Source organism: Girardinichthys multiradiatus, chromosome 20 (assembly GCF_021462225.1).
Source record: "Girardinichthys multiradiatus isolate DD_20200921_A chromosome 20, DD_fGirMul_XY1, whole genome shotgun sequence".
NCBI lineage: Eukaryota > Metazoa > Chordata > Actinopteri > Cyprinodontiformes > Goodeidae > Girardinichthys > Girardinichthys multiradiatus.
The window spans coordinates 24167333-24188713 of NC_061812.1; the positions used below are offsets into that span (position 1 = coordinate 24167333).

A 21381-nucleotide genomic window follows, 5' to 3' on the forward strand; every position below is an offset into this window, starting at 1 on the left:
GCCCTCAAGCAATGTCCAAGCATTAATATAAATGCATGCCTGTATTTATTTATTTTGGCAATAAGGGCTTCTTTCCCAAGTAACATTTTGATTGTTTAATTGTTTTGTGTTATATTGTAATACATGTAGATACTTCATCCCAATCCTTTTCAAACTTGCAAGAGATATTATAAATGCTATAAGATATATTTTATTCTTTAACTTGTTACAAACATATTTCTTCAATTATGTTCATGTTTGAAATGAACAAAACTAAATAACATGTGATAAGACTGTAGTTTGTTTATTGTCTTCTAGATCAAACCGTCTTGTCCAACGTGACACGGGCCCCTCACCCAGGAATGGGCCGTATGGTGTGGATCGTGCCCCTGGTGGTGGTGTCTGCTCTCACACTGCTGTGCCTCATCATGCTGCTTATCGTGATGGTCTACTGGAGGTGAGACAGAGTTGAATAAACGTTATATAACTGCATTACCGAGGCACAGTCGCTTTGTGGAAAGTGTTTGTTTAAAGACCTAAATGTGACTGATCAAGTGCTTTTCTGACACAGTCTCAGCTTGATAGAAGTCTGACTGGAGCATACCTCCTTCAGAGGTTTGAATGACTGAGCGGCCCCTCACCCACACTAGCTCCACTATCTTTTCACACAGTATGCAAAGTGACAGCCCCTCATGCATTTGTGATTATTTCCAATCAGCACAGCGCAGTCTGGGTGTGTCCTTTAAAGCCACATGCATCAGTCTCATGGCTAAAAAGGCCCCTATGCTGCCCTTACTTTGCATATACTGTTCCATCACCCAACTGGGTGAAAGGGAAAGAAACCTGAAGGCCCTACAGTTCCAGCTCAGGTCCCAGCTGTGTCTTCATCTGCTGGGCTAATTTCCAGCCGTGCCATTGGAGCTCCAGTAATTACACAGGCCAGGCCACTAGCACATGTCGGATGGTGGTTAATGAGAAACAAATAGTGCTGCGGACCACTTCCTCAGTCGGTGCCAGACATATTTACTGCTGCTACTTTGTGGAGTATTATATTTGTTTCTACTCTCTTTTTTTGGACAGAACTGCTCAGTTAGATTACTACACCAAATGTTTATAGCACCTTACTGTGGCAGATAATAAAGTTGTGATATAAATAAAAGCCTGGCTATCAGCTCCAGGGAGGTGCAAAACAAGAAAAAAAACGACAGCTGGAAAGGAGGCGACTGTGGCAGATTCAGCCGGTGGATGAATTAGTGTAAGTTGTGGTTTTTGAGTAGAAACGCAGGGGCTGCTTTGAGATTATAGCAGCTGTTGTTGTGACAACTCAGACAGTTCACAGACAATGACTGCTTCCCCTGGGGAAAAGGCCATGATGGAGGATAAAATTCACACTCTCTTAACTCTCTTCATCTTCAGCGTAGCCTCTTGGTGATGAAGCTGCTATTTAAGCTAAAGTAACTTGGATTACCGATATCTCTGCCATTATTTGCACAAATACAAAAAAATCCTTCGTAAACTCTTTAAAAATAAGTGCTGGTGTGAAGGAGTATTTGTCCCCCTATAGATTTGGTCATTTTTAAAATGTTTTCTTTTCCCTTGTTTCAGAACTTTAAACTAATTAAATACCAGACACTGATAGCCTGAGTAAATACAAAATTCAGCTTTTAAATGATATTATTGACTAACAAAAAAAACAACTATCTAACCTAGTAATACCCCCTAAATCTAATAACTGGTTGTGGCACCCTTGATGCCAACAACTACCATCAAGCATTTACAATAATTCGTAATGAGCTGTTTACATTGCTGTGGAGGAGTTTTGTCCACCTTTCTTTCCAGAATCGTTCCAATTCAACAACATTGAAGGGTTTTCAAGCATGAACGAACTGTTGAGGTCACGGCACAACATCTAAATCAGATTTAAATATGGACTTGACCGATTCAATTTAAACTTAGTTTTCTTTCTGATTTTTTAAGGTATTGTGAGATGGACTTGCAGCTGTGCTTTTGGATCATAGTCCTGCTGCCACAGCTCAAGTGCACTTGAGCTTAAGGTCGAAAACTGATGGTTAGAAATTATCCTTCAGGATTTTCTGCTAGATATCAGAATTCAAGGTTCCATCAATTACTGCCAATCATCCAGGTCCAGAAGCAGCAAAGCAGCCTAAGACCTTTCCTTTACCCTACCACCACCATGTTTGACTGTCAGAGAATGTTCTTTTTCTGAAATAATGGGTTAGTTTTAGAGCAAATATAACTACACACCTTTCAAAAAGTTCAACTTTTGTTTTGTCAGTCCACACATTTTTCCCAAATGTCTTGGGGATCATGAAGATGTTTCTTGGCAAATGTGAGACTTTTTGTTCTCTTTGGTCAGCTATAGATGCCATTTCCAGTCGCTTTCTTATTGTTGAATCATGAAAACTGACCTAAACCTATGCCCACAGTGCTTTAGGTGTTGTTCTGGGTTCTTTTGTGACCTCCTGGATGAGTCGTCAATGCTCTCTTTAAGCCGAATTGGTTCGCCAGTCCCTCCCGGGAAGGTTCACTGCTGTTCAATATTTTCTATGGTTTTCAAAATGCTTTACTAGAGTCCCAAAGCCTTACAAATAACCTTTCCCGACTGACAGATGTCAGGGACTTTGTTTCTCATCTGTACTTGAATTACTTTTTGAGATCTTTTAACATACTTCACGTTGTCAAATAGGTTCTGTTTAAGTGATTACAGGCCCAGGAGAGTTTGGAAAGCATTTCTTCCCCATTATAAATAAAATCATCAATTTAAAACTGTATTATGTATTTACTCAGGTTATCTTTGTCTGACATAAAAATATTTCAAAGCAAGAACTGAAGAAATCTGTGAGAGGCCAGATACTGATATGTGGGAACAATGTCTTATTTTAAATTTAGCTTTCTTCAGTCTGTCTTAGGTGATAGACCTATCCACAGTGGAATTAATTGCTGAGGTAAGGAAGCACATCTGGAAGCTTCTGATGCTCGAGGCGCCTGTAGAAGACTCTAACATATGTCGAAAGAAGAACAAATCCCAGTTCTTGTTAGCACCTCGCTGCGGCTGATGCCTTTGCTGCGCATAGGGCCTCTGTTTAATCCCAGTTCCTGCTCCCTTTAAGCCAACTCTTCTGCAGCTGTGGGAGCCAGTCAGCCAGGAGATGTTGACGATGCTGCTTAGGTAGCTGGACCACATCTGCACTCTAAGGGAGCCATTAAATGGGGAGGCAGTGACGCAAATCTGCAGGAACTCTCCTCCCCCATTTGTCTCTCCTCTTTCTCCTCCTTCTTCTCCATCATCTGAATACCAGGGTATCTTTTATGTTTTTGTTTCATCTTTCCTTAACAATGACGAGCATCTGCTCCCTCCTCTACTGCAAGTACAGGTAGGATTAACCTAAGGAAATACTAGCACCAAAAGTTTTGTGAATTTATTGATTTACATTATGTGTTAGAGGAGACTGTGGATCTGCATGGTGTGCAGGACTTTAAATATTCCCCTCTCCCTGTTTTAAGGCCTGTTAGAATTGTAGATTTTTTCTTTTAGTCTCCTCTGGTGGGGAAGGCTGTCTTGAATATTGAATACATTAACCCTAAATATTGCCCTTTCAGAGAGCTGAAACATCAGCTGCTAAATAATGTAGGCTTTCTTAGAAAATCATGCCTTTTAGTAGTTTTTCATTTTGCAAACTTTTAACCTTGAAATTTGTTAAAATTTATGCAAAAGGCTCTGTTGATTATCTGACTAATTTTGTTGGATTTTAAAATAATGCACCTTAACAATGGTTTAATTTTGTCAAGAGTGAAATATGTTTGGGGCTTCACTGTAAGTAGTTTAACCCGTCTGCACTGTGTGCGATCAGCCGTGTCGCAGCTACTCCTGGGTTTTCATTAGCAGTTGTTACTTTCTTCAACATTTCTATGCTATGTTGACAGAGCACATATCAGGAGAGCTTCCTAATACAATTTAAAGCATCATTTGTGGTGATGGTGTGGATTTACTTTATTGTGGTTACAAGACTTATCTCTCTGTGGCCCTGCAGGAGATTTTTCCAGACGGCTCATTTTTATGTGGAGGAGAGCAGCTCTCCACGGGTGGTGGCCAATGAGAATATCCCAATCATCCCTATACCAGGTAAGACATGTTGTTTCTTCCAATATATGGTAAAATATTCTAGTTTTGGTAGTTCTTTAGATATTTGCGAAGCAAGCAAACTATAGTAATGCTAATATTAAAAAAACTGCACAATAGTTACTCAGATGTATAAAGGTTTATACACTGGAATTAGCTTTTGGCATTTTTTAAGACTGAATAAAAACATAAGTGAGTTTGGAAAGATATTTGTGTTTTATCTCTTTTCAGTCTTTTTTATTTGTTATATGAATTTTAAAAGGTTCTTTAAGAATAAGCATAAACATAATCAGAAAAATCAGAGTTTCTGAAAATATATTGCTCAAAAAAGTTGAATCATTTTCTGTATGCAGTCCCAGTGCAGCCGTATCTGCTGTGAAACATTTTAATTTGATTTTTTTCATTACGATCAAGTTCACTAACTCGACATTTTGAGAAATACATATACGGTTGAAAGAACAACAGGAAGGTGAAACAGTCAGCACTAGAATACATGACTGACATGTTTTTTGTGAGCAAAATTAATTGATTGTTATCTGGGCAATAAGCTCAGCTCATGTCATTATGAGATAATGATAAAATGAAACAGTAATCATGACAGGATGACCTTAAAACTCTTGTTTCATGTTAATCACAAATTGTAACAAACTGTATCTACATCATTTCACAAGAATACTTGTGTTTTTTGTGAAATTTGGAGTTTGAGTTTTACTAGTTAGAAAACATTGATGCTAACCTCCAAACAAATAAAATAAATCAAATCACATGAAATATTACTCGCCGGAGGATTTTATGAGTTATTTGAAGCCTTGAATCTAGAAATCAAATTTTTTCATTAGGAATGTTTATAATGCACCAGCTGTAATTCCAGCTGTAAAAGTGTGTAAAATCTTAAATTGATTGTTGGAGAAATGGGGAAGAGTAATGTTTTATAGGATGATAAAAAAAAAAAAAACTAACTAATAAATGATCAAAACAAGTAAGTGGGTTGATAAAAGGCTGTTGGGGAACTATATTAAAACCAATGTTTTCTTTTCTCATTTAACCCATAGAGAATGTGTCAGACTTGGGATGTACCACAGGGGTCTTGACTCACATTTAGAAATTCATGTCAAGCTGATAAAAGCAGACCTCTACACTTTCTCATTAACTGTTTATAAAGGGTTTCATGTATTACCTTGACACCTTCGTTTGCACAGTTTCTGTTCATTTACATGTGAAGTGACTCTTTACGCAGCTTAATAGAAGTTGAGTGGCTGGCTTTTCTTTGCACTTAATATCCCGTGCAACCGTGCGGTGGCAGCTTGTCGATAGCAGACTTTACTTTCCCAGTCTCTTAAAGCTCAGGGACATTCCAGGGCACTGGTAGCTGAGTTAGAGCACAGCTTATGTCAGCATTCACTTTGCATCCTTTGCACTCTCATCGCTCTTTTAATTATCTTGTTCTTAAATCCTAACACTATTTCTTTTCCTCTGTTTGTGTATTTTTTATTATTTAAAGTTTGAAATATAATTGTGACATTTGACCATAAATGTGAACCTACCTTTGAACAGTTTTCTATACTTGATGAGATGAGAACAAGGCTGATTAGCCTTCAGGTGTTACAGTTTTGTCCTCTGAATGACTAGATTAATAAATCAGAACTTTCACACTGTGACCACTGAAGCACATGAGGGTCCCACAGGCCTAAGCTGGGAGGGCGTGTTAGTGAAGACATTGGCCCGACTCAGCAGCCATGACAGCTGAGTCCCCCCGCGCTGTTCTGTGTAACGCCAACCGGCCTCATCACAGATCCCTCATGTGTGATTTAGGGCTGATTTGGCTCAGATGAAGCAGATGCTCCCAAAACCAGACATAGGTGTTTGTGGGGTCAGTCTGCCAAATGAAATGATAGTTCCTCATTTAAAAAAATAACTCACCGACTAGTTCAACATGACTGATGAAATACAATATTTTAGTAAATAAAAAGACTGATGCTTATTCCCTATAAATCTGTTTCTGATCATGGTAAACATGTAATGGGCTGAATCTGTTGTATGTCTCCCCTGCAGATGATATGGACGCCATTCCTGTAAAGCAGTTTGTTAAACACGTCATGGAGCTCTACAAAAGCAACATGCAAGGTTTTGCCGAGGAGTTTGAGGTACATTTTCATTAATGTTGTTATGAATACTTACTTTGTTAACCTTTATTTCATACAGTAGTGTATTTATAACTAATGCAAAAGTAGTCTTTACCGCAGCACAAGATATTAAACCAGGCCTACAGGACCTCGCAAATATTTTCAAACCCCCTGGATTGTTTCACAATTTGTCACGTTACAACCACAAACAACAGAGATTTGTTATGTCTCTACCAGCGTTTCACAGCTACAGACTAAAATTCTTGCCAATTTATATTTGCAAAACAGCTAAAACGTAGTCAGATTGGATGGAGATTTTATTCTGACGTCATTTTTAAGTGTTGCCACAGCTTAGATTTTGGTCTGAACTTTGATTAGGTCAATCTAACACATGAATATGCTTTAATCTAAACCCTTGCATTGTTGCTCTGGCTGTATGTTTAGGGTTATTATCCTGCTGGAAGCTGAACCTCTGCCCTAGTCGGAATGCTTTAATAGCCAAGGCATTCATTTCAGAAGGTCCAACTTCTCTGGACGTTCTGAAGAAAAAGATCCCCACAGCATAATGTTGCCACTACCATGTTTCAATGAGGGGATGGTGTCTTCAGGGTGATGGCAGTGTCGGTTTTCCTCCAAACATGGAGTTCGGGGATAAATGGAAAAAAAAAAAAGTAACTTTTGGCCTCATCTCACCAGAGCACCTACAGCAACATGTTTAACCTAACCCAGTGTCTTCCCTGGTTTTTATGATGCTGTTAGTTTGAAAAGGTTCTTCAGCAAACTTGTGATGACCTTGGAACAGCTGACCTTATGATGAGATAAGATTAAACACAGGTGCCTTGGTTTACTACTTAGGTGACTTCTAAAGACAGTTAGTTAAACTAGTTTTTTTAAATGTATTAGAGTGGGCTGGATACAGTTTAGTACAATTTTTCTTTTACAGTTTTGCAAACCATGTATCATTTTTCTTCTTATTTACAGCTAAAAACTACTTTGTGTTGGTTTATGGTTGTAATGGGACAAAAATATTACAAAATGCAAAAAAGTTCTAGGAGTATTCAAGATTTTGCACAACACTGTAAAAGTGTGTTTGTTTGTACTTGACAAACTGCTCAGAGCAGATTGTTCAAACTCTGCAAACCAGTCTGCATGTAAACAATAGCTAGAAATCACTGTATTCATGTGTTCCTATGTGGAGTCACAAAATTTGACCAGATGGTCTGGAGAAAGATGGAGAGAGCGATCAAAGGGATGGGGGTTAATTAGAGGGGGGGGGGCTTTCTGCTGGTTTTCTGAATTGGAACACATTTTTTCTGTGTAACTAGGTTAAGAAAGAAAGCAAAAGCTTCACCCCCAGAGTATTCCCTCTAATTGGGGTCAGTCGGTGTGAGGCTGGTGTGCATGGCTTCTAAATGCACCAGGATGGAGCCCTGTTTAGAAGTGACTGTATTTTATGGATGGGTTATCTTACCACGGAGTAGTAGGGAGGAAAATAAGGAGGTTGTGCTCTGCTGAAGCGTCTTTGACCAAGAAGGCACTGAACTCGTGGACTGTTATTTATGTATGCAGGGGGGCGAAATTTCCCCTTCTAAAAGAACCAAAAACAATATCACAAAAATCCCTGTTGTTACCAGGCAGTTTTTACAGTTTAAGGGAATTCAAGCTGGATAATACTATTAGCTCCTCTCTTCTTGCTTAATAAAATCCCTTTCTGTCTATTTTTTTCTCTCCCCAGGAGGTCCAGCGATCCACAGTCGACTTAAAAATCACCGCAGAACATTCCAATCATCCTGACAACAAGCACAAAAACAGATACATCAACATTGTAGCCTGTGAGTCAGCTGTGAAATCTGATTAGAACGTCTGCTGCTGTGGGATTCAATCATGTTTTTATACCAGGTTGTCATCCTTTTTGTAATAAAAACATTTAAATGTCCATGCTTCCTTCTTTCTTTCTTTAGATGACCACAGCAGGGTGAAATTGCGAGCTTTGGCAGGGAAAGATGCCAAACATTCGGATTACATCAACGCCAACTATGTGGATGTGAGTTTTCACTCATGACTACTTCAGGTGTTTTATTCTTTTATTAATGCAGGTTTCAGCTTGGTTATCAGAGCATGAGCTGTGAAGGAAGCCTTCCCACTGCTGAACACCATGCAGCAGTTTTATTTAGAATATCAAGGAAGGTGTCACAGCTACAAAATTGCATCCAGCTTATATTTCTGATATCAAATCAGCCACATATTTCTTCTAGTTCTTGGGAGTAATGCATTAGAAGGATTGCATCTTATCAGCAAATAATCCCATTTCAGGGCTACAACCGTCCCAGGGCCTATATCGCTGCTCAGGGTCCTCTGAAGTCTACGTTTGAGGACTTCTGGAGGATGGTTTGGGAGCAGAACACAGGAATTATTGTCATGATAACCAACCTGGTGGAAAAAGGGAGGGTAAGAAAAACTCCACGTATTTCCAAACTGGAAATTTCAAGCGGAACTGTCAGACGTGCAGCGCTCACGTTGCCTTTCGGCTCTTGTGTGTTTCAGAGGAAATGCGACCAGTACTGGCCAATGGAGAACAGCGAGCAGTATGGAAACATCGTGGTGACGCTGAAAAGCACCGAAGTGCATGCCTGCTACACTCTGCGGCGGTTCCTTATAAGGAATACGAAAGTTAAAAAGGTAACCCGGTGCAGAGAAAGAACATGCACCTGTTGTGTTTAAAGTTGTAAGTGTTTATTTATGTTAGAAATCTTGAGATATATGCATAACAAATGCATAAATGTCTCAGTACGGAGATTATGCAGTATTGTATTCATAAGAGATGGCAATGTTTCTTTTTTTTCTTGCTGTAATTTAACTTTTAGTTTCTATATTATCCTGTTGAAGTTCTTTATTAAATCACATATGTTCTACCTTCCTAAATCATTCCTGTATTTTTTCCCTTTTCAAATTTCTGTGGTTTCTTTGCTGTGTTGTGTTTTTGTTTGAAAAGATGAGGAATCACTGCATTAAAACATGACGTAGTGATGTAGTGGCTGAACATGGTCCAGTAAACTTGCAAATTCGGTCTGTTTCAGTTTATTTTTTCTACCTAGTTTTGTAGAGAATCATCGTTTAATTCTGCTCTTGTTTTTGAAGGTTTGTAGTTTTAGTGCTACATTGAGTAGGGTTGTAATGTTAAGGGTCAGTGGTAGAAAGTGCATATGAATATTTTTTCTAGTTTGGTGTTGATGACCATTGTCAGTTAACCCCTTAACATTTGCCCCAAAATGTATAAAAAACCATATGCTCCAAATGGTTTCTCTGTATAGGTAACACTCAATATTTTTAAACAATAATTTTTTATCCACCGATCCATCCATCCACCCATCCATCCATCCATCCACCCATCCATCCATCCATCCATCCATCCATCCACCCATCCATCCATCCACCCATCCATCCATCCATCCACCCATCCATCCATCCACCCATCCATCCATCCACCCATCCATCCATCCATCCATCCATCCATCCATCCACCCATCCATCCATCCACCCATCCATCCATCCATCCACCCATCCATCCATCCACCCATCCATCCACCCATCCATCCATCCATCCATCCATCCATCCATCCATCCATCCATCCATCCATCCATCCAGTCTCTGTACATCAATCCTACCTTCCAGTAATCCATCCATTCATCCATATATCCTATATCCTATCTGTTCTTAAGAATCACTCTGAAGAAATTAGCTGTAAGTCCAAATTCATTCTTTGTGTTTACACTCTTGTCTAAATTGTCTAAACACTTTTGAGAACAGGACAATTTGAGCCTGGGATTTTGATATGAGCCAATAAGTACAGTCCAAATAGCTCTATTAGAAGCTAGAATGAAATGAACGTTACCATCACTTAATTGTAATCAATAGATTTAACTATTCGTAATTAGCTAAGAACTATTAAAATACTGGAATAAAAACATAGTTTAGCACTGAAATTTATTTTCTCATTCTGTTGCTGCATGATTACAGAGTGTTTGTTGTAATGTTTCAGATTCAGAAAGGGAACCAGAAAGGGAAGCTAAATGAACGCATCGTGGTTCAGTATCACTACACTCAGTGGCCTGACATGGGAGTACCAGAATATACCCTCCCTGTCCTCACTTTCATCAACCGCTCCTCAGCGGCTCGTACTGCAGACATGGGTCCTGTCCTGGTGCATTGCAGGTACGTCCTCAGCACTGAGCTCTAGGGCTGAACGAGTGCTCCGGATAGGCATTCAGACTCATTAATGATGATTTGCTTTTAATCTCTCCCTCTGAACATCCACTCATACCACTTTGCGCTCTACTCTTCAGTGCAGGGGTTGGGCGCACGGGAACGTACATCGTCATCGACAGTATGCTGCAACAAATCAAGGACAAAAGCACAGCCAGTGTCCTGGATTTTCTCAAACATATACGCACACAACGCAACTACCTTGTCCAGACTGAGGTAAGGTGGCCCGAACTTGTCAGAGAAGTCTGGAAAACCAGATTTCTCATTTTAAAGGTCAGCTTAAGATGAGATGGGAGAGCAGTTATGAAGTTTATTCCATTTGATACTCAGGGCTCAGGTAAAGGTCACGCTCTTTTCAATTTTCAGTGCACTGCAGAGTTCAAGCGTTTACACACTCTCCATAATGCCGATGACCGTATTACACCAGTGGTGGCCCACTCTGGCTCTTCTCAGGCTGAACGCTGTACTCCTTAAATCATGGACTCTTAGAGCTTGAATAAAACGGAAAGCAGGGATAAAAATAGGAAATCAACTATCCCTCCAAAATCTGGGTTGACTGATTGGTCTGGAATTTGCTTTTAATATTTGTTACAGGTCTAGATGAATGAAAATTAGAAAATAAAAATCTAAGGTCTCCATAATTAACTCATCAATCATTCAAAGCCTTTTATTCATTTTGTTGGCACCAATTAACAATTACCCCTTATCAATGACAGTAAAACAGTCAATGAAACAGCTATTAGTAAAGCTGTAAATATAATATTTACTCTTTCTTGCAGTATTATGGAAGCCAAAGCGACTGGTAACTTGTAAATAACAATTTTCCTTCAGCTTGTGAAAAGTCTCCTACAGCTGTCTTATAGCTGATTATTATTGGTTTAAGAGGTGACTGTAGCTCAGTGGTAGGACTACTCTTCTTGCAAGCCGAAACGTTGTTGGTTCAATTCCAGCTTCGTCCTGCCACATTTCGATATGCCCCTCAGGAAGACAGCAAGGAGCCTTCCGATCTGCGTATCTGTCGTTTTTAGGGTGTTGTAACATTGGGGTTTTTAGCCCAGATCCTTTCTTCCTCTTCCTCTTCACTCTTTAAAAATTGCCCTTTATAGTCTGTATGCATTTTCCCCACCAAGTTTATCCTTCACGTGTAGTGCAGCACCGACAGAACTTGTCCACACCACCTGCTGAGTAAGCCCCAACCCGGTCTCACTGCATAAAGATTATGCTAAAACCAGAAAATCTACTCATAGAATCTAGGGTTACACTACATCATTCTATTTCCAATAGGCTTCGCCCTTTAAGGCAATTGCTAGTGTGTTAAAGGCGAAGCAGGATGTAGTCTATGCCTCACTGGCACAGACTAGCACCACTTTCATCCATCCTCTATACCGGCTTATCTGCGCAGGGTCACGTGGTGTTAGCCTGGTCTTTGTCTATGCACGCCTTTCTAAAACTGTGCACCACATCCTGCAGGAGGCCGAGCCTCCCTACTGCTGCTATTCAGCGGCCAAACCCAGAGACACTGGCCTATCTCCTGGTAGGAGCGCATTCTTCCTCCACCCACAGGAGGCCTGATTCCAGCTGCTGCAGGTTCTGGGACCAAGGCGCACCTGTGCCCTCTGGGGCTATTAGAATCACTAACAGCTGGTCCTCCTGAAAATGATCCCGGAGCCGCGGGATCAGTACAACTGGAGGAAAAGCGCATAGGAGCATCTGTGGCCACGAACTGTGAATGAAGGTGTCCACATCTATTGGTGGATCCTCCTATGGGCTCAGTGAGAACCACAGCTGGCATAGCACGTTCTGTCATGTTTCAAACAGATCCACTGCTGCGATGCCGAATCTGCTCCTGGTCTGAGAGCTCAGGTCAGGATGGAGGCTCCGTTCCCTGTGTTGAGGAACGATCCTCTGTTCATGGGGAATAGCTGAAGCAGAAGGCAGGGGATGTTCAACCAATGAGACATCTTCAGCATCCTTCCATTACAAAGCTCCACATTTATTTCAGGGTCCATCAAAAAAGTTCCTACCTGCCTAGAAGGGCGGTTTTTTGGTTAGATTTCTACCTGCCTTTGCCTGGTTTAGTCCAGAAAACTACCCTGGTTTCTGAAATGGTTCCTTCAGTTTAACTGCACCTAAACATTATGCTTGATGTTCATACAGAAGTATAAAAAGCTCCAGGACTTAAAACTTTACCGACATTATGACGTAAACGCAGAGGTTCAGAAATTTTACTCTTTTAAAACCGTGGTTTGCCTTAACACCTGAAAAAATGGAAAAATAACTTACTACAGATTAATTTCTGAAAACGGAAATAACACTTTGTTTTTCTTTCAGGAGCAGTATGTTTTCATCCATGATGCGCTGATGGAGGCCATCCTTAGCAAAGAGACTGAGGTGCCGGTCTGGAAGCTGCACAGCTACGTCAACAGCATCCTGACACCCAACTCGGCCGGCCGCACGCGGCTAGAGAAGCAGTTCAGGGTAAGTCGAAGCGGCCCAAGCTGCCTCAGCTACGCCTGATCTCTGTCAGCTGGATCTGAGGTGGTCTGCAGATCACACGCTTATTAGCAACATGCACGTGGCTTTTCCGCTACAAGACTTTGATGTTAGCTTTGTAAAGTCATGTCTGTCACCCCTGTTGCGTTATGCAAAGTTTAATGAATGTTTTATCAAGCCACAGCTCTTTCAACATCAAGAGAGGAAAGAAAATAATTGCTCACATAATGTTGCTTATTTCCCAGCTTTACACACTTGTCATGAAAATAGAAGAGGTGCTGGTAATTTCAAGTTGTGTCCTATTTCTAATGTTAGAGTTGGGTTCCTGGGACTTTCAGGAGTAAAATCAGATTATTTTTATTATTTTCTGCCCTTCTGTGTTTCCAGCTGCTGAGTCAGTGCAACACACGCTTCGTCGAGTGCTTCAGCGCACACAAAGACTGCAACAAGGAGAAGAACCGCAACTCCTCAGTAGTTCCCTGTGAGTATTTATCACAGCATCCTCGCTCTGGACCTGAAGGTTGAACAAACAACCAATCACGTTGCTCCGTAATGCACATTTATTTCCTTTATCAGCTTGTGAAATATTAAGACAATTCCTGCTCCAAATTTAGAATCAATTTCCATAATCCTATAAGTTAATCTTTCTGTGCGTTCTCAGCACCCTGTCAGGAGAAAAAGGAGGTACTTGTTGCTATGGCAACAGCAAGGACTGATAATGAATGTGTGCATTATCATCCTGCGTGATATAAAAGACGTTTGGGTTGGGATTTAAAGCTTGTTTTTTTCTCTATCTGTGCCTCAACAGCGGAAAGAGCAAGGGTTGGACTCACCACCCTGCCTGGCATGAAAGGAACAGATTACATTAATGCATCCTACATAATGGTACAGTGTTGACAATTAATTAGTTGCATTTCTCTACCCTGAGCTATTACGCTTCTGCTGAGAAAATGATGGCTTGTGCAAAAGGCTAACTGTTCTACCTCTGTCAACTCAGGGCTATTACAGGAGTAATGAGTTCATCATTACCCAGCATCCTTTGCCCCACACCACCACAGACTTCTGGAGGATGATTTGGGACCACAACGCTCAGATTATCGTCATGCTACCTGACAACCAGGGGCTGGTGAGTGAGTGGCCATGAAAAATAGAATCATTTAAACGTTTGTGCAGAGAAGGAATACTGCTGAATAATTAGTGGAGGATTTAAATAACGCGCATGTCACCACTCTCCTCGCAGGCTGAGGATGAATTTGTTTACTGGCCAAGTCGAGAAGAGGCCATGAACTGCATCGCCTTTACTGTAACTCTCATCAGTAAGGACAGATTGTGCCTCTCCAATGAGGAGCAAATCATCATCCACGACTTCATCTTGGAGGCCACGCAGGTACCTGCCAAACCTGATAATTCTTAATAAAGAGTTGGCTAATCGCTCTGAGAAGAGGTTTTAATTAAAATCATAAAGTCAGGGATCCTACACTGTCTGGAAGTCTCTGGACAATAGTGAAGTTTTATTGATCTGTTTTCCAGGTCTGAATAAGAAAATAGATGAGGGGGAATTTGCAATTGCAGACTGTATTTCTTATGCCTTAATATGAATGTTATATCCATCTATCCATCCATCCATTTTCTGCCATACATTTATAGCACAGCTTTCTATTTATGCTTCAGAAGTTTCCTTAAAGGACAGAGAACGCAGTAAATTTCAGTCTGATAAAATATGGATGTTGAATATGAAGAAAATTTGCAGCAACCCCTTGAAATGTCTCCTTCTGTTTTTATCAGGATGATTATGTTCTGGAGGTGAGACACTTTCAGTGCCCCAAATGGCCAAACCCAGACGCTCCTCTCAGCAGCACCTTCGAGCTCATCAGTGTCATCAAGGAGGAAGCCATGACTCGAGATGGCCCCACCATTGTGCACGATGAGTGTGTAACCTTCCTCCTAAAGTTTAGCAACAGGGGTTTATTTACGGGACATATCTTTTCCAGGGCTGTAAAATAATCTGCATAATTTTAATGAAGATATTAATCGCAAAAAAAAAGGAAGGTTGTATCTTGGACTGGAGTATAAAAGGACTTAGGAGTGCTCCGCAATATTTAATTATGTTCTCTTAATTTTTAGGGTGTAGCACAAGTAGGATTAAGATTAAAGGCAATGCAGTAAATTTTGAGTGCTTTCCAGACCTCTGGGTTTTAAAGTCCTTAAGTGTACACCAGCACTGATAATTTAAAGGCCTCTGCAATAAAGAAAAAAATGCTAAGTCTTCCAGATTCCCAGCTGATGTTCCTCCTACATGCATCAGTGTCTGCAGCATCTCAGCTGCTATTAATGGGACGCATCTCCCAGTCTGCCCACAGTTTATTCAATTATTTTCTGAAGTCGTGACAGAATAGATAACACAGCATCCTCCACTCATTTGCACATGATTCTGAATAAATAGGATTGGAGCCATGAAATAAAATTTAAAAACAAACATTCTGTTTTAAGTGAGGAACACCTGACAGCTGTTCAGAGCTCACAGCAAACCTCTCCTTTTAGGTGCGGCGCCGTGTCAGCGGGCATGCTCTGTGCCCTCACCACGCTGTCCCAGCAGCTGGAGAGCGAAGGCGTCGTTGACATCTATCAGGTGGCCAAGATGATCAATCTCATGAGGCCAGGGGTCTTCACTGATATAGTAAGTGTGAAAACAAAAACTTTCCTACTCTTTGTTTAAAGGGATTGTTTCTAGACACATTTGTTTATTAAGTTGTGGGTCTTCTTAAACTTTGTTTTACTGCCCCCAAGTGGCCAGATAACCATTTCAAATGGTTTGATAAACACTTAAAAGTCCCACTGTGAAAAATATTATATATATATATATATATATATACCTACATGTATATATATATATATATATATATACATGTGTATATATATATATATATATATATACGTCTGCTAATATTTTGTGTGTGTGTGGCTGTACAAGCTGTAAATTATTCTTAAGCAGATGTTCTTTATCAGCGCTGCGTGAAAGGTTCGATTAGTCTTGTTTGTGCAGACCACCTGGTGATCGGAGCAGGAGACCTATCCAAGGGTCTCAGACAAACCCTCTGCTGATCCTCAACATGAGAATCAATCAAGAAGTGAGGCTTCTCACCCTGGGGGTCACAGAGCTAAGAGAGCAAAAATTGAGGTTACTGTGGACTGTGTCGACTGATTGGGGGCCTAACCTCCGTGTCCTCATGGTCAGAGACTGTTACTTAGAAGACAGACGCCTTTCAGAGTAAAAGTCCAGTTTGAATCAAACCTGGACATGTTGAGTGTTCTGAACAGGTACCTTGTCTTGTTAACTCTTTCATGTGTCTGTTTGTTTGCACAGGAGCAGTACCAGTACCTTTACAAAGCCATGCTGAGCCTGGTCAGCAACAGCGAGTGCAGCCTGAGTCCCACTCACACGGACACTAATGGGGTGGTGGTGATTGCAGACGAGTCGGACCCTGCCGAGAGCATGGAGTCGCTCGTCTGAAGACATTCCTGCAGGCACTTAATTTGTAAAAATAACACCAATCCAAGAACTTTTCTGAGGCCTTTTTGCCAGACTATTGATTAAACAAATAACCTTATTACTTTTTATACTGATAAAAAGGTTTTTTGATATTTATGTTTTTTTTTTGGTCCCTTATTTCTTGTCTTAAATGTTCTCCTGCTGAGCGTTTGCACCTGTTTAAGTTGACATGAGGAAAAAGCAGCTCTGTCCACTTTGCACTAAACTATCAGTGTTACTGCCTACACCCAGCGAGTGGAACAAAACCTCGGGGTGGGGGGGAAGGGGGGTTCGGACTGCATCGAGACAAAACCTGAAGCATGAAGACCAGGATGAGTTGAGGGGATCCACCTAAAGTAAAGTCTTAAACCACTTCATCACATCATTATATAGCCCAGCATGTATTTTTTGGTCACTTTGTCACCGTTTTGAGGCTCCATTCCTACTTTTATCATGTGAACAGACTTTCAGCGGCTTCTACGTTAACGTCCCAAATTCTCACTGCTGTCCTGTAAAATGTACTTATGGCTTATTTTTTTCTTAAAATGTGTTGCAACATCTAATGTGAACATGTATTGCTTTTTACAGGGATTTATTTTGTTGTATTGTTTTGTAATATATATATATATATATATATACATATATATATTATCTTTAATAGCCTTGTTATATTTATTTCTTTACTTCTAGATCCATATTCTTGGGGGAGGTTCTGTAGCTTGTCCTGTATGGCCTGCAAATCCTGCCCTGATTTTATTTTTGAAGCTATTTTTTCCTGCTTTTGTTGTTGCTTCTCTAACCTCAGCAAGTCACTGCTCAGCCGTTAACACACGTATCTGTACCGACACCACGCAATGCCAACAAGAAAACGTACAAAAAAAATTGTTCACTCTGCACAAAGTTTTTCATGTTTTATTTTAAAGCATTTTGTCGCAATGTAATTCGAATCTGTTCCCGGCGCTGATCAACACGCAAAGTAATTTTAAAATCAAGGTCAAAACAACTTTTTGGTGGATTATAGCCAAGATTTTCCAAATCAGTTTTCATATCCTTGCGGATTGCTCTAAGTATCTCTGTACTTGTGGATACTTCTGCCCAGCTGCTGTGAGTCACTGACATCACCACATTGTTGTTCTGTTTTTAGGACATTCCTGCAGAAATTTAACTGCGGCAACACTTAATATTTTTAAGTTTCATTAGACTATAAGCATCTTCACTTGATCCTCCTGTGAGAATTTTATTCAGTGCCTTGAAAGTCATTCCAGTCTCTCACTGGTCCATGTTTTAGGAAAGATTTTACCTTCAATTCCTTTCCTTATTTCTGTAAATAATTTACCATGTTAGTTGGGCTTGGACCCAGAACCAGCCTGAGGTACAAGCAAACTAAGCTGATGTTTAGTATCCCAAAGCCAGTAAGGGCCCTCCAAGAGCATATGGGTTCTCACGCAAGATTGATCACAAAACTTGTTGTTTGGTGTTTGTAGTCAAGAATGAGGGAACCTTTAAATCTGCTAGATAGTTTAGAAAATAGTAGGTTTAAAAAAAACTTAAAATAGCTTAATTTAATATATAAATTAATTTATATGTAAAAGAACTGAGAAATGTATGCTTATAATTAGTACAAAAAGAAAACTTGCCTTCACTTCAGATTTCTCGTGTTCTTTTGTCACAATGTTTCAGATCAGCAGACAAGGATAGCCTGAGTAGAAACAAAATACAATTTTCAAATGATGATTAAGTTATTAAGAGTTATTAAGAGTAAATGCCTTATCCAAATCAACCTGTCCTTATATGTAGGAGTAATTGCCACCCAAACCTGATGCCTGGTTTTGCCACCCTGAGTGGCAAAAAAAAACCATCAAATGGTTGCGTTAACTACCATTATCCTATATCCTTTATATCATTTGGGGAATTGATTCATTTCAGACGTATTGGAGGGTTTAATGCATGAAGGGCCTGTTTAAGGTCATGCCAAGGCATCTCAGTTAGATTTAGATCTGGGCTTTGACTAGACTTGTTCAAAAGGCTATTTTTGTCCAGGGAGCTCCTGCAATGCTTTAAATGTTAAGGGTTCTTCTGTGACCTGTGATGAGTTGTGATTGCACTCTGGAGTCCTGCTGGCTTAAAAATAGTTTGTAGCTCTTTCCAGACTGATAAATGTCAATGACTTGAAATCTTCTAAATCTTTTGACCTACTTCATGTTGCCAGACTGTTCTATTTAAGTAACTTCCTGATTCTTCGGGTCTAGGGGATGGATATCTTATTCCGTTTTAAAGGAAAGTCAATATTTGAAAGCTGTTTTTTGTATTTAGTCAGGAAATATTTCTCCGAATAAAAAATTTGTTTGATCTGAAATGTTAAAGTGTGACAGAAGAAATCTGTTGGGGTAAAAGTATTTTTCAGAGGACTGTAGTAAATCTTATGCAGGATGGTGTGTACTGACTTTTAGGTTTCCAAATTAAATTTGGCCTGTGGTCCCATCAAACCTCAGGCCAACCCTGCTTATTTAGTGGCATAATCAACAGATTTTCCCTGTCATTACACAGAAATGTTTCATTACGCTTCCCAATTTAGTCAAATAATGAAAATATTTTTTGAATTTTTCGTGAATTTATTTTTAACTTGACATGAGCGTCCGTTGATCAGTGTCTCATTAAAAAAAAAAACTGTGAATAAATAAAACATGAAAAAAAGTAAGAATCCAAGGGAGGTGAAAACTTTTCTATAGACACTCTACTTTCCTTCTTGGTGGGTTGATGCTTTATTTGTAACCAAAGATGTGGTTCCAGTTTGCGACATGTTAAGTGGTTTTGTCCTAAGATCTATTTAACCGATGAGCGTTTAAAATCAAATTGTTCCGTACAGATTTTCCAGTGTCAGAGGTGTGAATTTTAACCAGAGTTTAAGCATGTTTCTGTTCGAACCTCAGGAACTTGCCTTCCGGAGATATTTTACTTTTGTGATGCTTTCCTCACTCAAGTAAACAAGGTTACAAATTCAGACTGTAAAATTGTATTTTATCAAGGCCGAAATTCCATCTCTGCGTTATTTTGTGGCTATAATTATAATCCCTTTTCAGCCCTGAACTTGAGTCTCTGATTTATTTGTGTGTATTTGTTATTTATTTGTATTTCTGAAACCTCTTAAAAACCACTCCTTCACTTTTAAAATGCCAGTGAAACCTTCATACACCAACCTTCTTTTGGAACAAATTGTACAACGTTTCATTTCTTCTGGATTGTACTGGTTGGAAAAATGTAATTTCTTGATGTGTGCAATTAAATCCCTGTTGGGATTTTTCTTTTTTTTTTTAAGATTTGTTTTGCGGCACTAGTGGCCTTTATTTTGTCGTTTTTTGAAAGTAGGCAGACAGGAAACGGGGAAGACATGCAGCACAGGTCTCCGTGGTCAGGTCTTGCACTGGTGGACAGCTGCGTCGAGGGCTGAAACTCTACTGCTGCGCCAGTACCGCACCCTGATCCCTTTTGGGGTTTTGACAGGATCTTCCTGACACTAACTTTGTTGTCTGGGGAGACAGAGTTGGCTCCCTCTGGCTCGGCCAGTGGTTAAATCTGCTTTGAGATTATAAATGTTCTCTTCCATCATATCATGTTTGTAGTTCAATATCCTCCCCTATTTCTCTGGTATGAAGTGATTAAATTGTGATGTTGGTTATATTGCATCAAAGAATGATGCTCTGACCTTGAGTCAAAAACGAATCCCGTGTCTCCTATCGCCCCCTGCTGACAGAAAACTGGGATCACTTGTGAGTAAAAGTTGCAGAACTATAATGAAATATGTATGCAAGCCTGGTGTAATAACATGTGAATATAGCTCTTTATTGTGGAGCGCAGTTTCAATGTTTAAATGTGTTTTAAGGGCAAATCTATCATAACCTATCATGCTTCATCTTGTACAATGAAGCTGAAAAGTGTCATAAAATAGACCAAAACCTTTTGGATAAAAAAAAACAAACTGTTTAACAGGTATGCTGAATTTGTGTAAGATGAAGGCTGTGAACTTCTCTAATTCTTAAAAGAAATTCATGATTTCTATGTTGATTTGTGTGTGGTCACACTGATGTAAATCTCAGTGGATCTCAGTAAATTTGTAAACCACCAGGTCCATTTATTTCAGTAATTGAGTCCAAAAATTAAAGTTTGTCATATAAATGATTTATCCACTTAAGACAAATACACCCATGATGGTGTAGACTAATAAGTTTGCTTACTTGGCAGTTTTCTAGCAGACTGTCATTGACTACCTTCACAAGGAGGATAAAGTGCAAAAGGTTCATCGCCAAAGAATCTGGCTGTTCAGAGTGCAGTGTCCAGAAAGTGGAAGAAAAAAGATGCTCAAGCAACTGGAAAAGAATAACAGTCTTGAGAGGGCTGTAAAGCAAAGTCCATTCTAGAGTTTTATGGACTTTCACAAAAAGTGGACTACAGCTTCCAGAGCCACCACACCTTCCTTCACGTCAACTCAGCAGTCTTCCTTATGATTATGTAGACCTTAACATTTATATAATGAAAAAACTGACGTTTTTTTCATTTTTTGGAGAAACTGAATCTTAGGTTTGCATTTGCAAATGTGTAATATTAGTTCTGTGTGAAACAAATTTATATAATACAACGATGTCTAAAACGTTACTCATGCGGGTCAGAATCACCAAGGAAAAAATACTCGCAGGACAAAAAGGTTTTTTGTTTTACGGAAAACGCAAAAATAATTTTGCCATTTTTTTTTTTTTTAAGCTGTTCAACAGGCAATACACCTGCAATATTATAAAGAAACAAATGTGGTTAATAAAATATACATACCAATTTAAATTTATACACTCTCACCGTAAAG

The 21381-nt window shown here is 39.7% G+C and overlaps 1 protein-coding gene across 1 annotated transcript in view; it reads left to right on the top strand.

Moving 5' to 3' along the window:
• The window catches only part of LOC124856368 (receptor-type tyrosine-protein phosphatase gamma-like), a 176313-nt gene extending 156697 nt beyond the window's left edge, over positions 1-19616 (top strand). The window contains exons 13-29 of the mRNA XM_047346722.1: positions 298-436; positions 4032-4123; positions 6173-6264; positions 7979-8075; positions 8205-8287; positions 8557-8691; positions 8788-8922; positions 10284-10456; positions 10588-10723; positions 12839-12985; positions 13388-13481; positions 13809-13885; positions 13998-14126; positions 14241-14387; positions 14786-14928; positions 15542-15677; positions 16365-19616. Coding sequence (XP_047202678.1) covers positions 298-436; positions 4032-4123; positions 6173-6264; positions 7979-8075; positions 8205-8287; positions 8557-8691; positions 8788-8922; positions 10284-10456; positions 10588-10723; positions 12839-12985; positions 13388-13481; positions 13809-13885; positions 13998-14126; positions 14241-14387; positions 14786-14928; positions 15542-15677; positions 16365-16511 — 2102 coding nt within the window. The 3' untranslated portion in view covers positions 16512-19616. The remainder of the gene's footprint in view (positions 1-297; positions 437-4031; positions 4124-6172; positions 6265-7978; positions 8076-8204; positions 8288-8556; positions 8692-8787; positions 8923-10283; positions 10457-10587; positions 10724-12838; positions 12986-13387; positions 13482-13808; positions 13886-13997; positions 14127-14240; positions 14388-14785; positions 14929-15541; positions 15678-16364) is intronic.
• The last annotated feature ends 1765 nt before the right edge of the window (positions 19617-21381 follow it).